Source organism: Puntigrus tetrazona, chromosome 7 (assembly GCF_018831695.1).
Source record: "Puntigrus tetrazona isolate hp1 chromosome 7, ASM1883169v1, whole genome shotgun sequence".
In the NCBI taxonomy this organism is placed as follows: domain Eukaryota; kingdom Metazoa; phylum Chordata; class Actinopteri; order Cypriniformes; family Cyprinidae; genus Puntigrus; species Puntigrus tetrazona.
Window position 1 is genome coordinate 34676982 of NC_056705.1, and position 21217 is coordinate 34698198.

A 21217-nucleotide genomic window follows, 5' to 3' on the forward strand; every position below is an offset into this window, starting at 1 on the left:
AATATACAAAAATCATTTTGGATAAGTAATAAGCATAGCTAAGAACTTCATTTGGACTTACTTTGAAGGTGATTTTCTCAGTGTTTCGATTTTTTGGCGCCCTTAGATTCCTGATTTGCAATTAGTTGTATCTTGGCTGAATATTCTCCTATCCTACCAAACTATGCATCAATTAAAGCTTATTTAACGTATGAGAATGTATGAGAATCTCAATTTTAAATGACAGCTTTTGTGGTCCAGGGTGACGCATGACATTTTAAACCAGTGCTGTTAAGCCATTTGTTGAAAACTAACCAAACCATGCTTGTTGGTCTCCCTGCACCTCGATAGCCAGCCCAAAATCAGCCAGTTTCACCGCTGCGCCCTTCAGTTTGCTGGCCAAGAGAAGATTCTCTGGCTTCGGGTAACAAACAAAACAAAAGCTTTAAAATATATCGAGAAAATATACACAAATGGTCTGTGTTGACCTCAATCATCTTCAATGAACTGATATCTCTTAAAAGACTTGGGTCAAAACGTACAGTTTTAAGAAAATGTGTATGGATACCATGCACTAGGAAAAAAAGATGATGATTTTCCCCCTTAGATTTATAAAATGGATTTAAACTTATTGTTTGTGTTTTTTTCAGAAACAAAACCCAATGCAATGATTTTCTGTAAATAGACAAGCTCTTATAAAACATATTTTGAACCAAGTCTTTCAGAAACATCAGTACAGCCTCCAGGGTTATGCAGCGTTTCACGAAGATCTGTGTGACCAGACTTCAACAATGTTTTGACTGAGCAACAAAAGTTAATTTAAAACTCGTTTAAAATGAATAAATCACACAAGCAACAATGTTGTAACTGTGATATAATTGTTAAAACAACAAAATTGCATCTTTCTCGTAAATGTTTTAATATGCATGTAAATGGTATTTACATTTCTTTGCAAAAAGCATGATTTGTACATAAAATTCAATAGGTCACTAGCAATCTCTGCATAACCCATTAAGACTGAAGGAAATATTTAGATAATATTCAGCTCTGCACGTGACAATTTTGTTGTTATTTTGTTATAAATGTAGAAAGAAAGAAAGAAAAATAATGAATTATAAACCATAAACACATACTGAAAATCTTCAGACAACCCTGTTCATATGAGCCTTGTAATAATGTAATTGTAATATGCAATACTGACATAAATGCATATATATATATATATTAGTATAGTTTACAGCTGATACAGTATACACTGATTAAGACTCTTAAGTCAGGGGAGTCTAGAAGGAGGAGTCAAGACTTTTCTTGAGAATATTAAGAAAGGACACAATATTGTCAGGTGCAGTTAGTTTTTTATGCCTTGGGGAGATCAAGGTGCTAACATGCTAGTACAACTGAAACTGTCATGCAGTCATTGCTTTTCCGTACTTACAAACAACCCTACCCCCAACCCTACCCTAAACCTACCCACTTCTCAACAACTTAAAACACTTAACAGTTATTTATTAAAACTGTAATATATCACTTCATCATATATTCCCATGTCCATCACGTAACCAAAAGTTTATTATTGACAGCCATGAAGCAATGCAGCACTCTGCTCATCTGATGCTGTCGGGTTGGGAGTGAGAATGTGTTGCCTTGACATGATGGTAGATGATTGGCAGAGAGCGCCATGGTTAACCCAAACCAAATCTGGATCAGCTATAAGCAAAGCGCTATATCTAACCAATAAATCGAGTTTTCACTTAAAAGGCAGGGCTGGGGAGTTTACTTTTAAAATGTATTTGTTACAGATTACAAAATACATGCTTTAAAAAATATTTGTGACGTATTTTGCTAGATTACTTAATTTTAGAAACTTAAAATTGACTTTGATGTCAAATCTCATCACCACGTGTCTCAAATAGGCTTCTTTTATTATGATGCCAATCCCATCATACCAGATTTGTGTTTAGTGTAAATAAATCAGCGTTTATATGGAATCATTTGTTTGCAAATCAAGTCATTAATATCATTTTTTTGTCATAGATTGCATAAAATCAGCATCACATTTGCAATCGAGTGGATACTGGTCTAAACAGCATTCTTCTTTCTCGATTGATATTGCTTAACTATACATAAATATAGAAAAACATCTTTTTTTTGGTAACAATTATGCGCTTGGCTTTCTCATATTTTCTATTTTAAATACGTTACAATGTTACATGTATTCTGTTACTCCTCAGCCCTGCCTAAAAGTAAAAGAATTTTAAAGACTAAATCGTAATGATTATTATAATAATTTTAGTATTTAAATATTAATTTTAAAATTATACTCTCAGTCCATTGCACATGAGCAATTTGAGTTTAAAATAAATTAATAAATTAACAAATAAAAAATAAAATAATATTAGATATTTAGTTTAAATCAGAATAAATACAGATAATATATAATAAAATAAGCTTTTGAGGACAGCTCTTTCCTTCTTGCCGGGTTCAAATGATTCATATTTTTCTTAACAATATATACATCTTTGGCGGAAGAGAGAAGTCAGTCATGGTGACTTTCTTACAATACTTTCTTGCAGTTTCATTATGTTTCACAGCATGTGATTGTTTGCTACTGATTTAACCAGGAAAATATCCCACTGAGCTACAACATCTTTGATGCACATTTGCTCCATAGTTATTCTTTAACTCAAGATCAAAGTTTACAGACAGAGTTGAGGATCAGTGTCATGGTGCGAACAAAGATTGAACAGACTGATTTGGTGTTGCCAACTTAAAAACCAATCCTACAACCGTAAATTTATTCAGCTAGAACACAAGCCCCAGGAGGGCAACCTCCCTGAGATACCCTTGCTGTTTTTTTTCCCCCCAAGCAATCCTAAAGGCCCTGGTTATGTTTGATTAGGGTTGGATCTAAACTGTACAGCATGGCAGACCTTCAGAGGCACCCTCCTGATTCTGAGAGCCATTCGCCTCCTTTACTTCAGTATATTTGTAACTGGATCAATTGTAGGTGACCAAAATGGATTTTAGTCCTAGCAAACTAGAAACTAGTCTTGATTTCACAAACACCACACCTAAGAAGTGCTGTTATTTTACCGAGACAGGAGCTACATGTATTATACTCAAATATCAGCATCAAATACCAAAAGCAAGGGGGAAAAAAGCGTGAGGACTGCCAGAGCTAATTACAGAGGTGTCAAGATAAAATAAAGAATAGCTGGATGTTGTCCTTTGTTAGAGAAGCGTACGCATGAGAGAGATAATGACAAATAGAGTAGATTAGAGAGCAGATCTATGATTCCCCTAAGGATCATTTGAACAGCAGAATTCGGTAGTACATTATTGCAAGTGTTCTTTTGTTGCCCTGCATATTAGCATAGTACAACCTTCCCCATTCCATAAGATCTGCCCTACATGACTAATAACTTGTTCTCGTGGTTATACGTTATTGCTTTTTTGCAAATGGCTGTTATACAATCTTTTTAGGTGCTCAATACAAACCATATATACTCCGATAAAATTCAATTACGCAACTTTCTGAGAGCAAACATCCAACAGCTCATACTTTAGATTGTCGGGCAAGTCATAACAAGGCATGGTAGACCTCCTTTTTGCTAACGAGCTTTTAAGTGGCATTCCTAAACAGGGTAGGAAAAACACTGTATACTGTTTGATTCATGCTTGGTAAGGATTAAAAAAAACTTTGAATAACACGGAAGAGAATGTAACGCTTGTTGCTGGGTTGTGCCTACTGTAGGCCAACAACACCTTCACAACTATTATATTTCATTTGTGCTTGTTCATATTCAAATATTTATCTTGTAGCCAATCTCTATGTGCCAATTTAGTATATTAATACAACACTTTTAGAACTTGACAATCTGTATCAGTCTGTACATTCAGATCTTTTAGAATGACATGAGGATGAGTACACAAGTTTTTGAGTGAACTATTTCATGATATATTATTGAGGGTTGCTAGCAGGAGAGAAATGCAGCTCTATAAGCTTTGATTTTTCAACCTGAGAATATTTTACTTCCCTAAATTGCTGCTTGTTTGTAATAATCACATATGAAGAATATAGCATATGTCGCACAAAGCACTTTTTAATATACAGTATATAGTACTTTTGTGTCTACTGTTTTTGTTTTGTTCTGTTTTCTTTTTTTATGGTGCTAGTCACTGTTCACCATGGTAACTGTATGGCAGCAGCCAATCACTGAGCAGAATCCAGGCTGATGCAAATTCAGGTGAAGATAATAAGAGGAGGGAAAACAATCTGCTGGTTGCACCTGGCTCATTTGATTGGCAAATTAGCACTGACAAGAGCTTGTGTTGGATTTGGTTTAAAGATGGACAGAAAACACCATTCCCATCTAAACCTGTGTAGGCTTCATTTTTTTTAATTCATACCGCTGATCACTTGATTCCCAACTCCAAGACAAACACAGTCTTCATATGCTACTAAGCACTTGTATAATCGTAAATGATTTGAACTGCAATATCATAAACCCTGGATCTGTATAAGAGGACAAAGACTTGGTGTTTAGGACCCTCTTCGTCTCTACTCACCTTCAGGTCACGATGGACCACTCCCATCTGGTGACAGTGGAGAACAGCCTCAAGGATCTGCTGAATGCAATGACTGCATGCAAACACCAGGGGGTGTGGGTTAGTGACAAGCACACACTCACTATCTGTGCACAGCATTGAGAGTAAGGGAGCAAGGGCTCAGAGGTGATGAACCCAAATGGTCTTCTTACTAATTAAAATTTGATGAACCCAAATGGTCTTCTCATTAATTAAAACTTCAGTGTTGCATGATTATTAGTGACACTTTGCAGTAGAGCTGGGTGATTAACAACTGGAGAAATGCAGCATACTGTAAATTCCTAGTAAATTTAGGTATTCATTTCTTTGTGTGTGATATTAATACAGTATTTCCCAACGTTGTACCTGGATGCACACCAATTTCCTCTCTTTTTGACCTATTTCAGGTCTGGGAGTCTACTAATGAGTTAATGCGTTCATGCAATTGGGTAGAGTGATTGATGGTGTTGGTGTGATTTCACAAGAACCGGACTGGGAAACACTGCATTAACAACATTATCTACATACATCTTTTATTAAACATGGCGATTGTTTAATTCATTGAAGAGAACAGTTCAACAGAACTGATTCAAAACAACAACTGACCCCTTTGCTTGATTGACAAATGATCCAACCAATCATAACACCACATTTGCTAATTTGTCGGACATGATCAAATCAGCCAGGAGAGTGCAGGATTTACAGCCTCACTTTTTCCACATTTTATGTTACAACTTTATTCTAAACTGGATTACATTCGTAAATTTTCCTCAATTGTACAAAGCATATCCCATAATGGCAACGTGAAAGACGTTTGTTTAAAATCTTTGCAAAAAAAAAAAAGCCACTCAAGGACATTTTGTACTGTAGCCACTCCTTTATTATCTTGGATATCTGCTTAGGGTCATGAAAGATGAACCTTCACCCCAGTCTATGGTCCAGAGCTCTCTGGAGCAGGTTTCTTAAAAATTCTTAATTCTTAAAAAAAAAAAAAAAAAGCTAACCAGAAATGTAAATTTTGTTTTATTTTGTATGTTGACATGTCACTTTCCAGACATGGCAACAGTAACTATGAAAGGCAGTTTTGGAAAGAGTCAACTGGTTTGTAAATCAAAAGGGGGAGATATTTAATATTTAGATAAAAACCTATAAAGATCCATTCCCTGCTAAAGTTGATCAAACCTATTATTTGTATTCGACTTGGAAGCGGCGCTGCAGCCACTGTCAAACACTTGATACTTGATACTTGATGTTATACACTGATCGGTCGAACACACCTAATGTCTTCACTTTCTGTTTGCCCTTTTTTTTCTTTCATTCGATTTCCCTATGTGTTTCATTGGTTTGTACCATTCACCTGTCCTTTGTTAATCAACCCCTCGTTTAATTCTGGTATAAGTATTATCTGTTTTGGTCAGTTCATTGTCCTGTCTCAGTGAAATGTAAGTTGTGAGTTCAAGTTTGAACAGTTGTCTTCTTCACGTTTATCTACACAGCCAGACTATGGCGATGACCAGATGCTTTATTGCCCAGCCCTACTGTGAAGTAATACACTTTCGTTTTGAAACATTTGTATGCTATCTTGTCTTGCTCTCTGAATCTCAATCCAGAAGTGGTGTTTGCTTGGGTGACTGTGTGTTTGACCCCCTAAAATCACAGTTATGGGTTCTGATACCCGTTTTGCATTTTAATCAAAAAGGGCACAGTCGCCATCAACACACACACACACAAAAAGACAGTCCTATAGAGTCAAATGCACAGCCCCGACTATGCACATTTCTGAGGCGCTACATGCACGACCTTTGCTCTGAAGTAATCAGTTGCTCAGTTGTGTTATTGCCCTTCAGCCCACTGCCACACACACATATTGGTGTCTAGCTGTGTTTTGAGGGACCAGGTTGGGTGGAGCAGAGAACGCTTCCGCATTGGGAGCCCATGGGTTATTGTTTGTCTAATGAACCTTGCAGCATTATACTAACCTTCAAGTCTCGATGTACAATGCCATTTAGGTGACAATGATTAACACTCTCTAGAATCTGCTGTATGCAATGACTGCGAGAAAGAGAGACACAGCGAGGAAGCCAAGGAAGAGAGATTGAACAGTTCAGCAAGCACAGTCAGAAAATAAATGTAGCTGGCAAACAAACAATGCAAACAGAAAGCAAATTTAGCTTGGGCAGGAGCAAATACTGTACTCCAGTGAGGTCTAGGTTGTGGGAAATTGTGTAATTTTTTGCTTATAATTCTAAGAGATAGGTTTACATCAATATTTCACCCAGAAATAAATATTTTGTCGTTTTTAGCTTAACCTCAAGCAGTTGCAAATCACTTTTGTATAGACCACTGTTACCACTGTTATCTTACTTGAGCTTATGATGCATTTCAGAAACACAGTCTAGATCATCTGTCATTCAGATTCTGACTGGTTTCGTGAATTGATTTGTCGGAACAAACAAAAAAAAATTCACGTCTTATATAGTGGCAGAAAGAAGTTTCAAAGAACCCTTTGAATATATCTGAATTTCTGCATTGATTTCTCCTAAAAATTGGTGATTATGCAGATGAAGTTGAGAATATAGGTTGCACAGGTGTTGTGTCTTTTAAAAAGGGCATGCAAAGCCTCTACTGACAAATCAAGAAGGATGGGATAGTAAATGTGTGTCAAGCTTAGATCAGGGAAGGCCACAGTCCTGCAGAGTTAAGCTCTGTCTTTACCTTCACAACTCATCTTGGCAGGAGTTTTCAAAAGGGTTTGGTTTCAGTGACCAAGTGCTGTGTTTGCCTGTGGACGAATGGCTAAACTGCAAAGTAAAAGCTGCAGTTGTGAAAATACCTGTGTTAATGTGGATAGGGCCTGAGAGTTGGTATTTAACAGAAAAAACGCTATTGAAATTGCAGAGTGTATGTCCAGCTTAATTCTGAAGACCCAGATTTGCTGGTTGAGGTGTGTTTAATTAGAGTTGGAGCTAAGCTCTGCAGGGCTATGGCTCTCCAGAAAGTGAGTTTGACATCCCTTATTGTGAACCATGCCTTGATCCCAAAAGCTTTTACAGGACCTTGAAAAAGGGATTACAGAGATACACAAAGAGCACAAAAAAGGCATTGCTAAAGGTGACTGCTGAATACACAGTAAGATACCGTGTCTAAAAATGTGGAAAATTTGAGACTATTGTTAATCTCCCTAGGAGAGGGCATCCTGCAAAGATCACTTTAATAGCACAATGGGCTATTCTGAAAGAACCACAGTATAACAAGAAAAGACCTCCAGAAAACTCTGGAAGTCATAATTCACATGTCCGCTATCAGAGAAAAAAAGTACAGAACAAGAATATTGTTCATCTAAGGACAACGCGTTGGAAAACATTGCTGCCAAAAATGCTAAGGCATGTGTTGTGTTTTCTCAAGACCACTTGGATGTTCCATTGTGCTTCTGGGAACATGTTCTGTGGACAGTTGAGAAAAAAAGTAGTTTTTTTATTATTCAAAGGAAAAATGGCACTGCACATCCATACCAAAACCTCAACCCAACTGGGAAGAATGGTTGATGAAACATGACTTAGTGCTGCTTTACTGCCTGAAGGCCTGGACTGTGAATGTTTACAAAAAGAAATGTGAAAAGTACTGTGTTTGTCCATAATTTTGAGTTACATTAAACAGTTCAAAAATCCAGATGTTTTCAGAACTTGTTCATGCCACTATATATGAAAAGCCTTGGTGGTTGTATTATTATAAATGAACAGGGATATTGAGTCATATGGACTACATTTATGATATTTCTATGATGCATTTGTTTCCTTTTTGCAGTCTGAATGCTTCAGTCCTTGGTCAATGTAATTTATATGGAAATCAAACAGGTTTGAAATAACGTCTTGCTTGTAAAGGATGACAATTTTCATTTCAGGGTGAACTATTATTTCAATAATAGCAATGATAATAATATCACAAAAGCACACAAAAAGACATGCATAAACAATCCAAATTAAGATAACACCCTTAGCAAATAAGCAGCATAGAAAGAAAAGAATTAGAATTTTAAGACGAAAAAAAACCTACAGACAGATATTACAAATACAAATACAAATACAGTGAATGACATATTGCTGTACAGATACTTTTTTACATGTTGTCACAGTTGGGTTTAAATGCTATAAAATGTTACAAAATTTGTTTCTGTGATAAGGTTACAGATATGATTGCCCCCATAACTGACTGAGAAAAAATCCCATATCATGCACACACAGACAACTAATATATTTTTTTTTTTTCTGTTGTGTGAATTACGAGTGATTGGTATGTGTGGAATGTTCTGGCTTTCACAGAAAATAGTTTGATTTTATGGTTAGTTTGTGAAAATACTGTAAGCTAAAAACGTGTTTACAATAATGCACTTACAATGCAGGTCTATAGGGCAAGATTTTTTAAGTGTTTAAAAGCATACATATAATTGAATATAATTCAATTATTAATTCCTCTGCTCTGTGTGTTATTAGAGCTGTAGGTCTCTGAACAGCAACTAAAAACCATGTGGAGGGGATTTAACAGGATAACAGGGTCAGTACACAGACAGCAGCCATTATCGTTAACTGTAACGCAGCTCAAACAAACAAATCTGAAACATTAAAAATCCAAATCTGGGCTATATAAGTAGTCTAATGAGGGAATGAGATTGAGGTGTAAAGAAAACCCTGGAGTTGTATTCTGGTGATGGCTCCCTCGTTTGGTGGGAGGTGATTGGTGCAGAAGCAGTTATAATGGATGGCCTTGCCCCATAAACTTCCACTGTAAGTCCATTAATGTTGAAAAAATATCACAAAATAAATTTCTGTATTTTGTATTTTATATACAAAAACTAACCTGGCATCTGCCTCACTGTAGTACTCTCTGGCAACAATATCTTCAAACAGCTCCCCTCCTGTGACTCTGAAAAGTTCACATTCAGAGTCAACACGTCAAACAGTGTAATTGTAGCAACTTTAATAAACAGGAAGTTCTGATTTACATTTTCATCTTGGCATGACATTATGAGTGATGAGAATGCAAGAGCATATACAGTATATATCTCCTGTCTTCACACACACACAGAGTGAGAGAGAGAAATATAAATGTAAAAATCAATCAATCAATAAAATTAATAGATAACATAAAACTATAAGCTACCAAAGGTTATCTACACTAGAAACAAATAACTTGAGGGAAATTCTATTCAAAACTGAGCATCACCCTGCCCTCTTCACTCTGAAGGGCAGAGCACTTAAAGTAAGTAAGTACTCTGAAGTGTACTTTACACTTACATGAACACATACGTCACTGCCACTTTCTTTTGAATTAGAATGTTACCTTGACAACACTGTAGCAAAATTCATTATAGCAGTTCATAATATTATAACATATACACATAGTCTCTTATGCACTTCATGTAAATATCTCTACTTTCAAGATTGTGAACACTGAGTGAGTGCTAATACATCTGCTACCAATGTGGAACTTTCAATTCACTCATTTCAGTTGTGTTGCTGCCTATGTAATGAGTAAACCGAGACTGTCTCAGAAATACTGCCTCAGAATGACCATAACCTCTACAAGCTAAAATACTGAGCCATTGAAAAAGTGATGTGTCTGATGATTCATCTCAACAGATGCCTTCACCCACACTGCCTGTTGCCCACTTTTCATAGTGAGGCATTTGAAATAGTATGGCCATCTACCTCATGGAAGTCATTAACATTAACTAACAATCCCTCTGCTTGGATGCATAACAAGCGAGTAAAAAAGAGGCAATTTTACATGACCAGGTGCAGCACATCATCATGGAAACGCACATACATCAACTGCTAACACGTCATGTGTTTATAAAACCCACCTTTACAAAATGTATGGTAGCAGTATCATGTTCAGATTCACACTGACTTGTACTCAGTCTACTTAAATCTATTTTTAATTCAGATTACTGAATTCATATTACTTTTGGAATATAACTGAACTTAAACTAAATGCACAATCTAGGTAATTTATGGGTGGAAAATGCATACATATTCTTGGCACGCCAAGTTTAACAGATAACACAAACTGTTGCATAAATGCAGTATATTAAAATAAAGACTTTGCAGCAGAAAACATGTAAAAACGCAAACAAATCTGAGTTCTATATAACAGGGAACGCCAAGCCAGCAGAGGGAGCCGTCGTGTACTAGCTGTGCTCACTCCCTCTGCTTCTTCTACGACCATTTCCTGTTTGAGGGCTTTATAACCAGAGGCCGTCCATGTGCTCAATGTGAAGTTTTGTCAGCCTTACCAAGCTTCCTATCTTATTGTTCTGATTACCGGCCACGTACATGATCTCTGCTTGTTTACCCAATTACTTATTCAAGAACCTGCTCTTCTGTTCTGCTACCAACTCTCTGCCTGCCTTCCGCTGAGAACGGACTGCGTCTATGGGGTACATCTTGCAAGTGACGGCTATGCGTTGAACGTCAGTCAGTGACAAATGTGGCAATGTATACTGAAATATCGGAAATGTGCTTGAAAATCGTATCACTGTATCAACATATATTGATATTGAATTATTGTCCAGCCCTAGTCTATATTTTGCTATGTTGCTTTTAATTACTGCTTAATTATTATTATTATTATTATTATTATTATTATTATATGTGGTCAGTTCGCTTTCAAAAGCTATTCAAGAATTGGCTTAAATAACCTCTGTAGGTGACATCAATTGATTACATGCACCTGAAGGTTATAAATTGATCTGATTTTCTTCAGAGACCCCCTTGTTTGTGTTTGTCACGCTGAAATCATTATTGTTTGAAAGTTAAAGCTTACTGCATATGTTGAGTTATCCGCAAAGAGAAACGTGCCTCTTTATTTTTGGTTCATCTCTAGGAGGACTGGCATGAGTATTGTTTGTAGTGAAAGGGGGAAGAGCATGCTGATCTTGTGCTTTGATGCAACCTGTGTTGTTAAAAGTGCTATATAAATAAAAATTATTGATTGAGCTTGTGTTGAGGGCGGCTACCGTGAGGGCTGCAATTTACTTCCTATTGGCATGCTTTGAGTTCGGCTTGCAGTATCTTATAAAGAACAAGCTGTTGCACCCTCGTTAAAATCACTTTGATCCAGCTGTGGCTTGAGAGGTGGGTCCTCCCCTTTCTCTTCTTTAGCAATGGTCTCTCCACTTCTTTGGTGATCTCCAATGATGAGAAAATTTGCTCATGGTGTGAACTATATCTGTCCTGTGTTTTTGTGCCCTTAACCTTTACGTATTATGGACTCAAGGGCACAGGGTTTTAGAATGATACCCCAGGTGGTAGACATGCTAGTCTGCTATCTCTCCCCAAGTGGCTTCAGGTCCTGAGACTATGTCCAGGACAATGGGTAAGGGCCACAGGCAATTCCAATGACAGAGTTAGTGCACTGTCCTAGCATTGGTGTACAACTTCTGCCACCGCTAAGTTAACGGACGCTTCCCTCGCAGGCTGGGGTGCAGTCTTACATGGCCGTCCAGCCCAAGGGATCTGGAGAGGTTATCTCGCATGGCACATCAATTGCCTCAAAATGATGGCTGTATTTTGAGTCCTGAAATACATCCTTCAGCTACCATGTCCTAGTGCGGGGGGTGAAATCCGTGGTAGTCACTTATATAAGTCGCCAGGGCAGACTACATCTGTGCAGCCAGAACAGGCTAGCACAGTAGGTTCTGCTTTTCACACAGAATAAGTTCTTGTCTATCAGAGCAAATACATTCCTGAGGTTTATGGATGTGGGAGAAGTTGGGAGAAGCTTTGCTGCTATCACTTTGATTGGAGTGCTCTGCATGAGGCTTGTTTGCGTTTAGAAAGGAGCAAGTCTCTGCATCCTTGTTGTGATCGCGGGCTCATATTTGAGCTGGCTGAGAGTGCGCTGGCCACACCTCTCGCTCACGTGTTTCACCATATTCTGTTGTCCATGCCTTTGCTGCTGGAGCACGCCTTGGTGTTTCATCAGACAAAATGGATGTGGGCCTTTCTTGCCTCCAGCTTCCCAAGATCTGGATGCAAAGGTGCATACATGGTCCAGGCAAAATCTAGGCATTTACTCCGTGTAGATCTCAGTTCTGATATCTCTCCTTGATGGCTCAGTGTGGGTGATTCTGGTCAGATCTCAGGCACAGTAAACACTATTTCATCCCAGGCCTGAGTTCTGAAAATTTCATCTCTGGCCCCACAAGAGAGAGAGTTCTCTAGCAGAAGTTTTACAGATTACTCCAATTGCCAGGACTCTCTTCACTAGAAGTTATGCCCTCAGTTGCTGCTTTTTCAGAAGTTGGTGTATGAACTCCACGCAGACCCAGCTCAATACCAGGTTGTTTTAGTGGTTGAGTTACTGTGTGTCCTCAGGCTCACGTCAGAGCCTATTTGGGCAACAGTTTGGTCTGCCACTGTCTGATCGATGGTGTTTCTGTGGAAAGGCACCTTCCAGTCACCTGTTTCATTCATGGAGTTCAGTTCAGGACTTAGCCAGAGGGTCTAAATAACCACAAGAATCAGACCCTGTCAGGTTTCTGATTCTGAAGATGGAATTCACATGGCTATTACTTCTCTGAGGAGAACAGGATAATTGTAGGCTTTACAAGTTTTGTCATTTGGCTTAGACCTTGCCTTTGGGCTAATCAAAGTTATTTTGCATCAATACCCTATTATATTCAAAAATTTTAAAGCCTTCTGCTCTCTGCTCTTCATGACATGCTATGGCTTCCACTGGATAAACAGTGTCACATTGAGTGTCATGCTATTGCTCTACCCTACAAGGTGTGTGGTCACGCTTTGTCTCTACGAGTCAGGGCTTATTCAACCAGGGGGGTTGCATCTTCAATGGGTTTAGCAAGAGGTTGCTTGCTAGGTTGCTTGCACCCTTGCAAGTGTGTGATGTGGCAGGTTGGTCCTCTCCGCACACATTTGTCAGATTCAGCTTGGTTTTCCATACTACTCCAGGCTCACATGTCCTCGAGTCAAAATCCCAGAGACCTCTTTGGTCTTTGCGCGCACACACTACACAACACTGGGGGTCCAGACACTTCCAGTGTGGCGGCGCTGGTATTCTTGTTAGCTTTTTTTCAGTGCAGCATTAAGAGTAGCTTTTGAAAGGGAACGTCTTTGGTTACTTGACTGAAAAAGTGTGAATGAGATGCTGTGCATTAATGCGGCAGTGTGGAAGTGCCTGGACATCTCTTCAGACAAAGGTGTAACCTGAAGATGTGTACGTCTCGCATCTTTTTATAACCATCAGGTGCATCAAATGACGTCACCTACCGAGGTTATTTAAGCCAATTCTTAGAGTGTTTTACAATCATGATTCACAATTGATTGGCCAATGATTGTTGTCATTAGCGCTTTTCAGTGCAGCATCTCATTCCTGCTTTTTCAGGGACCAGGGTTACAGTCAAGTAACCCAAGAAATTTTTGCTGCTTTATTTTTTCTTATTTTTTGACAAGTAGAAAGAACAAAATGACATTTATTTGAAAAAATCTTTTGCAACATTTGACCAGCTAAATGTTTCTTTGCTGAATAGATGTATTCTATTACATACATACATACATGCATACATACATACATGCATGCATCTGAATGTTTAATAGTTTCTCCACAAGTAGTACAACTTTTGATCGATGAAAAAATTAGTAGGAACTAGATGTTTCCTGAGCAGCAAATCGGCATTTTAGAATGATTTCGGAAGTAGAGATATATATCTATAAAGGAAGTGTATGTATGTATGTATACGTGTGTGTGTGTGTGTGTGTGTGTATGTGTGTGTGTTTAAGTCATGTAAATTATGAGCTTGTAGCTTCGCAGTCTTGGTATTCTACAGTGTCTAAGTAGCTCACTTATTGTGTATCTTTTCTGATCTGGGTTCAATCTCATTTAAATGGTGAGCATAATTCTCATTAACAGTCACACTTAATGGGAGAAGCAGAGACGTGACCTCATACATACAGAGACACACACACACATATCACTCACAAATCAAAGACGAGGTAGTGAACACCCTCCTCTGATATGCTGTCATGGAGCCTCACTGTCGAGAAAACAGAGAGAGACAGAGACTGATTAGATTGTATGGAGCAGCTCACTTTCATACTCGTTAGAAAGAGGGAGCAAGCTTTTCACAGACTCATCTGCTCCACAAATTAGAATTATTTCTGCTCCTGCTTCCTTTCATTATCAAAGATGAATGATTTTAAAAAGAGCATATCCATTCAAGCTTAAGTGTGTCATTTTTTTTGTTCTCTTAAAATATTTCACCTTCATACACACATTCTACACCTAAGTGGTTTCCTTGAACAGTAAACCAGCTTGACTCAGCAACACTGACTCCAAAGATACCACCCGTTCTTTCACCCTTCAAATAAACAGCATGCCTACAGAATGCCTAAAAATTCTGTGTAGGTATGCAGAATTTAGATCTTTGCACATCAGTATTAACAATAACTCCACAGCAAAATGAAAAGTGGAAATCTTCCAATGAAAACGAAGAGATTGACAACTACCTGATTAAAGCGAGCATAGGGAATTTCTCATGTAATTCATCAAAGGAATCAAAAGGCTTGACCTTTTGATTTACAGATATGGATGGATTACATGGGGCATGGGGGAGAAGGGGAGAATCCTCTGTATAAATATCTAATGCATTTTCTCTCATCTATGATACAGATGGTTGCTCAAACCTGTTGCCATAGTAACAGAAAGTGAATGGCTTTCCAGCTGATGGTTGCTTTGGAGAGGAGAAATCCCTCTGTTAGTTTAGCAAACCACTGGGTTTTATGTTATGAGTAACAGATGTCGTAATAACAAAATATTGACTGTTGACCGCAAATGCCCTTACATGTTATTACTTTTAATTTAGAATCACAAACCTTGAAGAAATAAATGTGCATTGCTGTCATATTTGTGTAAAAAATGTTTGTGTCAAAAAGATCAAAATATCAGTTTTTTTTGCACATGAATTATACGCTTTGGCAATATTGTGCCATTTAGAGTATGTCAATGAAGCGATTTTTGCATTTAGATAAAAAGATTAGAATAAAACTGTTAAAACTTTCTGTCATCTGAGGATAAAAAGAGATTGAATAGTTTCAATGGCTTAGTGTTCTGATGTAATAGATGAACATATGGGGGCGGGAATGTGATACTAAATTTTTCTGCTTATCTGTAGCTTTGTGTTATAGCCATAATTACTGCTAGAATTCACCCACGCTTGTAATCTTGCAGCTGGCTAGGAGGTGGGTGAATGTGGGCAGAAAAGCACGGCCATTTTTAGCTGTTACCACCTTAACAGCTAGAGGTCAGATTTGCGTGACCTAATTAGGATGAATCACTCAGTACTGAAAAATACACGAATGTGGGCACTTTAAAAGAAATAGAATTTCGCTGAAAGGGTTACTCCACCCCAAAATGAACATTTTTTGTTCATATTTTGGATGAAAACCAGGTGGCTGTCCTTTTGACTGCCAAGTAATGAACACTGACATAGTCAAGACATAGTCAGAACAGTCCATTTGTCGTTGTCAGTTCAATCGTAATGGTCCTTGCACACTGGAGTCTTTTCTTTTTCCGTATCCGTCATCCTTTTCACCGATATGCATACTACGAATGTGAAAATGCAGAAAAACGGAATCGGCTCTGATATTTTCAAAATAAAAATATCATAATCGGTGTGCAATGGCCTTAACGTTATGAAGCAATGAAAATACCTTTTGTACGCAAATAAAAAAATAATGACTTTATTCAACAATTTGTCACTTTAGACCCATTTTGGAATCTGAATTGAATTGTTGCATAAAGTCGTTATTTTAATGTTCTTTGAATACAAAAAACAAGTTTTCATCCAAAATATCTTAAATTGTGTTCTGAAGACAAAAAAAAGTTTTTACAGGTTTGGAACGACATGGAGGTTAAGTGATTTCATTAATGCTACATTTAATGTAAATGATCAAATACTCAAAATGAAAATCCATACTCAATACTCTTGCAATGCAATGTTATGAAGACGTATAAACTCAGTTTACGCGGTTTATAACATGTAGGTTGTTTCACTGTGACACTGGATAGCCCTGCCAGCCAAGTGCGTGCACGTGCACTTTGCCCTTGTGGGCTTCCCCAGGCTTTCAATCCATGCTAAAGGTATTCTGTAATCACTTTTCTGCCCTGGATCCAAATCGGGTTTCCATTTCTTGCTCGTGTCTCAGTCACACTCAACAGACAGCTAGGTCATTTTTTTTCTTTCACTGAGGACAGAAGTATTACTGTGAAGCTCGAACATTGTCATGCCACATCTGATTTGAATACTTATTATATTTTAAATGCTGTATATAAAACAGCTCCTAAAAAAAGTGGCAGTTTTAGTCCTGTAAGGCCATGGCAAGTGAACCTTCACTGGAGAATGTGAGTGTTTGTGGTGGCACTTACCAATGTTGGGATGCTTGAGGAGACGACAAATCCGGGCCTCTCGTTCCAGTTTTTGGTGATCTACAAAAAAAAGAAAAACATGTTTGTGTTTAAAAAAACATCGACTCTGCTGGAAGCACTTGACCTTTAACTTGTCTTTTGGATAAAATCTACTGAATGACATAAAATGTAAATGTTTGTTTAGCAATAGAAATGTAGTAAACATAATTGGACATAAATGTTTTGAATCTGATCTCTGCTAATTTAAATGAGGAAAACCAAAAAAGGTAATACATGTTCCTAAAGGTAATACATTCCTCTGAGGTCAAGTGATAAAATATTTATAACAAATATACAAACAAACAATGACTAATATTTAGTTTTGATGAACTGTAAATACTTCAAATGTTTTAGGGTGAATTTCATGCAAATCTTGTTGATGAAAAAAAAATCATATAATATTATTTTATTTGTATTTATTATTATATTTTATTTTTATGACAATCCTTTTACTGTACTACTGTATATATTTTGTTTGAAAGTAAAATTTATGTAATTATAACTTATTTTTACTCGCACTAAACATGAAATGATACAGTAAAAGAGTAGTATTGTACAAAGGAGGTAAAATGTCTTTAGAAAATGGTGCTGGTCACTGTGGTATGGTCTTTTAAATTCATAATGTTCTAGTAACTGAAGGAAAAGTGGAAGATGGAAAGAAAAAGAGAATGTGTTGGTGTTTAATTGTTTAACTGAAATGTTAAAACACTATTATAGGTGGATTGTGGTCCAGGCCAAAGGGACCAGCAGCCTGGGGCATGAGACTGCAGAGGGCCATAAGCAGCTACTTGACAGACAAGAACCAACACAATGCAAATGTAATTTATATAGACAAAGAGTGTGTGCCGTTGAAATAATAATCATACTGAACGCCACCCCTTTTTTTAAGAACTCTTCATAAACGATGCATTACCAGCATAAATCTCAGCAAACCTCATGCTTAAACCACCAAAACACTTCATGCATGTAGATACAATAAGTTTGTATGTTTAACCATTCTGAAGGAACAAACTGTCACTCATAACACACTGACCTAAAAAAACGAACAACAGGGAGCATTACATAATTGATGACCTTTTATCTTTGCAGTTGGAATGATTTTCACATAAATCAGCCATTATAGAATAACTGATTGACTTTACTGAAGCATATGTAACAAGAAACGCCCCACCATGTTTGTGTTGTTTTTTTGTTTGTTTAATCGATAGTAGTTTACCTGTGAAAAATCCTCATATTTTACATTTCCTGTGCTCTTTCATTGATGTTTCCAAACATAATTATTTAGATGTCGTCTTCTTCTACAAAACCACGGTATACGGGTTTTCAGCTAAAACTACAAATAGCTGTGTTTGGAATTATTCTTACTTTTATTGTAAATGTTACACTAAGATATCCTATGTGGTATATTTCAATAGAATTAGTGTGCAGATGTATGTCATTATTCTATTTTGAACGAAAATGTTTGCAGTTTTGAAAGCTGTGCATTAGCTTTTGTTTTGTTTTTTGTTTTTTAACAGAAAAAGTGTTTCAAAAGTGACAGAAGCGTTCCTGGATTTTGGATGAATCTGTCATAATGAAAAATTATACAAAGACAGGTTTGCATTGACTAGGAATCAGTTTAGCAATCAGAAAGTGCAGGTAAGTGCAATCCATCTTCCAAAAGAATATGCTTTGTTTTTAATTTGATGGCATTTTAATTTATTAAATAAACATTTCACACACTTGATCCATACTGTACACAGGTATTAGCGGAAAAAACGTTCCTCTCGATACTTTTGGCCACAGGTAAGCTCGGCATTTTGCTCATAAGAAGACGGCAGCAGAAGTATAGGTGGTGGAAATGGAATTCACCAATCCCTTCAGATGCTGTTTAGCCAATAAGATTGTTTGTCTCTGAAATCTTAATCCCAGAGCTCCAATCAGATGTGCTTTTGCCACCATAATCTCAACCGCTTGAGCCAATAAAGAGGCACAGCATGCTGTCTAGAGTCTGTCTAATCAGGTACTTGTCTAAAAGGAAGATAGGAAATCTATGACATAACAGGATTAAACAGATTGCTTGCGATAGCGACGAGAGTTTAAATGTCCTTCTCTCTATGCGGCTTCATGTTAATGTAAAACAATAGCGTGTAACTCATTCTGGACAAGTGTTATCAATTTTGTCCTATCCTCATTACTAGAAAAGTTTGGCCAAATTCCATGTTCTTCATTAAATGTCCCAGATGGAGAGTTGTTCATTCAAATCTAGTTTTTGCATATTTTAAGTGTTGCATTGACCCAGTTCAGTCAGTTCCCATCTGACAGAAACTGAGCGAATGCCAGAAATGGGGCAGCTATTTTCAAAGTTGTCATATCAAGTCAACTGTCCATTAACATGTATAGTGCAAAAAAAAAAAAAATAGGTACAAATCATGTACAAATTCGTATTTTGTTCTTTCTGAATGTAATTGAAAAATTGTTAAATGGAAAATGGTAGATGGAAATCGTAGTATAATTAAAGATATTCCAGTTTTAGTTTGAACTTTAGTATCAAAAATACTGTGCTACTTAATCATACTTTTGAGACAGATTTGTACCCAGAGTTGAGCTAAATTGGACAAACGCTATGTTAAAACAGTATAATAATCAAGTAAAGGAAATTAAGAACAGATGAAAAGAGTATTTATTATGTTGATCTGTATAAGGTAGATATCCACAGCCAGATATCCATTCTCCGGCTAATGCAGGATTCATTCATTCAAATATCACATGAACAGAAGTAAACAGAGGTCGACAGAGGTCTGGTGTTTAGTAGCAGCTTGGCAGGTACAAAGTTTGCATAAAAAGCAAATTAGTGCAAAAGAGGTGAAAGAGAAATTTGAAATAGAGTGATGAAATGAAACGAGAAAGAATCACCCTTCAAACTGTAATAATATGTACAATTTATGTGCTAGCATGCACTTTTAATATGCTAACCTTTAGAGTACTATTACGTACCATTTAGCCCCAGTGAAAGATTTCTGTTTGTGAAACATGCGAAATGTAATGCTACATTTTTCAGACTACATTGTTATACTGACCTCATTTTGTCTGCATGTTAAGCTTGAATTAAACATGCGGCGAAGTCATGTGTCAATGTGCGCTACAAGTGGCGCAGTTATTTCAGAAGCATGTTTTTCACGTCAATGTTCAATGTTTAATTTTCTAATGAGTCAAGATGAACAGATATTTTTTTGTTTGTTTGTTACATTAACAATTGCATGAACGCAACTGCATAAAAAAAGTTATACAATGACCCTGTAAAGGAAGCACACCACATTCATTACAACTGCATGAAAAAGAGCAACCGGTAATAACAAGAGAGCCATATGGGTTTAGAACGAAATGTGGGTGAATAAATGATGACTGAATTTTCATGCTAATGTGAATCAGGCCTTCAATCAATTAACTCGAATGTGTTCTATTTCAAAAAATGATCAGTAAAAGGATGTGGACATCCCTCATAGTGTTGATATAATACACACACACACACACACACACACACACACACACTATCGAACTATCAAAGCCCATTCTGTCAGTCCACATGCACCAGCTTGTCATTTTAGCTGACAAGGAACATTTTGGCCTGAACTTCCATTAAACCATTTGTAGACAAAATAGAGTTTTAAAATATATTTACTTTAAACACAAAAGGGACCAAAGCAAAAGCCATTCTTCCACTGTGGAAGGAAAATGACTTGATGCTGGAAATGATCTTGTCACGCCTCATTAGGACAAACTGTTAGAATGCTTTATACAGACTAAACTTGTGCATGCAGGGCAGTAACCTCTTATTTTGGGGGGCCCCATGACAAAATCTGCATCTGGAAGTTTCAGTTTATTAAAGTATAAGAAAAAAGCACTGGCTCTTAACACGTTTAAAGTGGCTGCACAAACATATTTAGTACTTTATAGACTGGAGTAAAGAAATCTACATAATAATTCTACGACTCCAATTTCCTTTTCATGAAAACTTTAGATTACCAAGAATTTAATCGTATGCCATTATTTTTTCCGTATTACTTCGCGATTATGGTGAATGCCCATTAGTTTTGCTTCTCTAGCAAGCTGTCCATCTTTCATTTTCTGTCTCTCTGGATGTTCTTTAGGCACCGTCAATCTGTCAGTCAAACTACTGCTGTCTTTTTTT

The 21217-nt window shown here is 37.1% G+C and overlaps 1 protein-coding gene across 7 annotated transcripts in view; it reads right to left on the reverse strand.

Annotated features, from left to right (window-relative positions):
- camk2d1 (calcium/calmodulin-dependent protein kinase (CaM kinase) II delta 1) overlaps positions 1-21217 on the reverse strand; it is a 71133-nt gene that overhangs the window by 31870 nt on the left and 18046 nt on the right. For 4 of the 7 annotated variants that reach the window (XM_043243624.1, XM_043243626.1, XM_043243622.1 and 1 more), the window contains exons 3-7: positions 17008-17067; positions 14563-14617; positions 9421-9486; positions 4549-4621; positions 295-397 (exon numbers count right to left, since the gene is read on the reverse strand). In XM_043243624.1, the coding sequence (XP_043099559.1) occupies positions 295-397; positions 4549-4621; positions 9421-9486; positions 14563-14617; positions 17008-17067 (357 nt within the window). Of the gene's footprint in view, positions 1-294; positions 398-4548; positions 4622-6545; positions 6619-9420; positions 9487-14562; positions 14618-17007; positions 17068-21217 lie in introns of all 7 variants that reach the window. The other 3 variants (XM_043243623.1, XM_043243629.1, XM_043243627.1) reach the window with 1 other exon arrangement.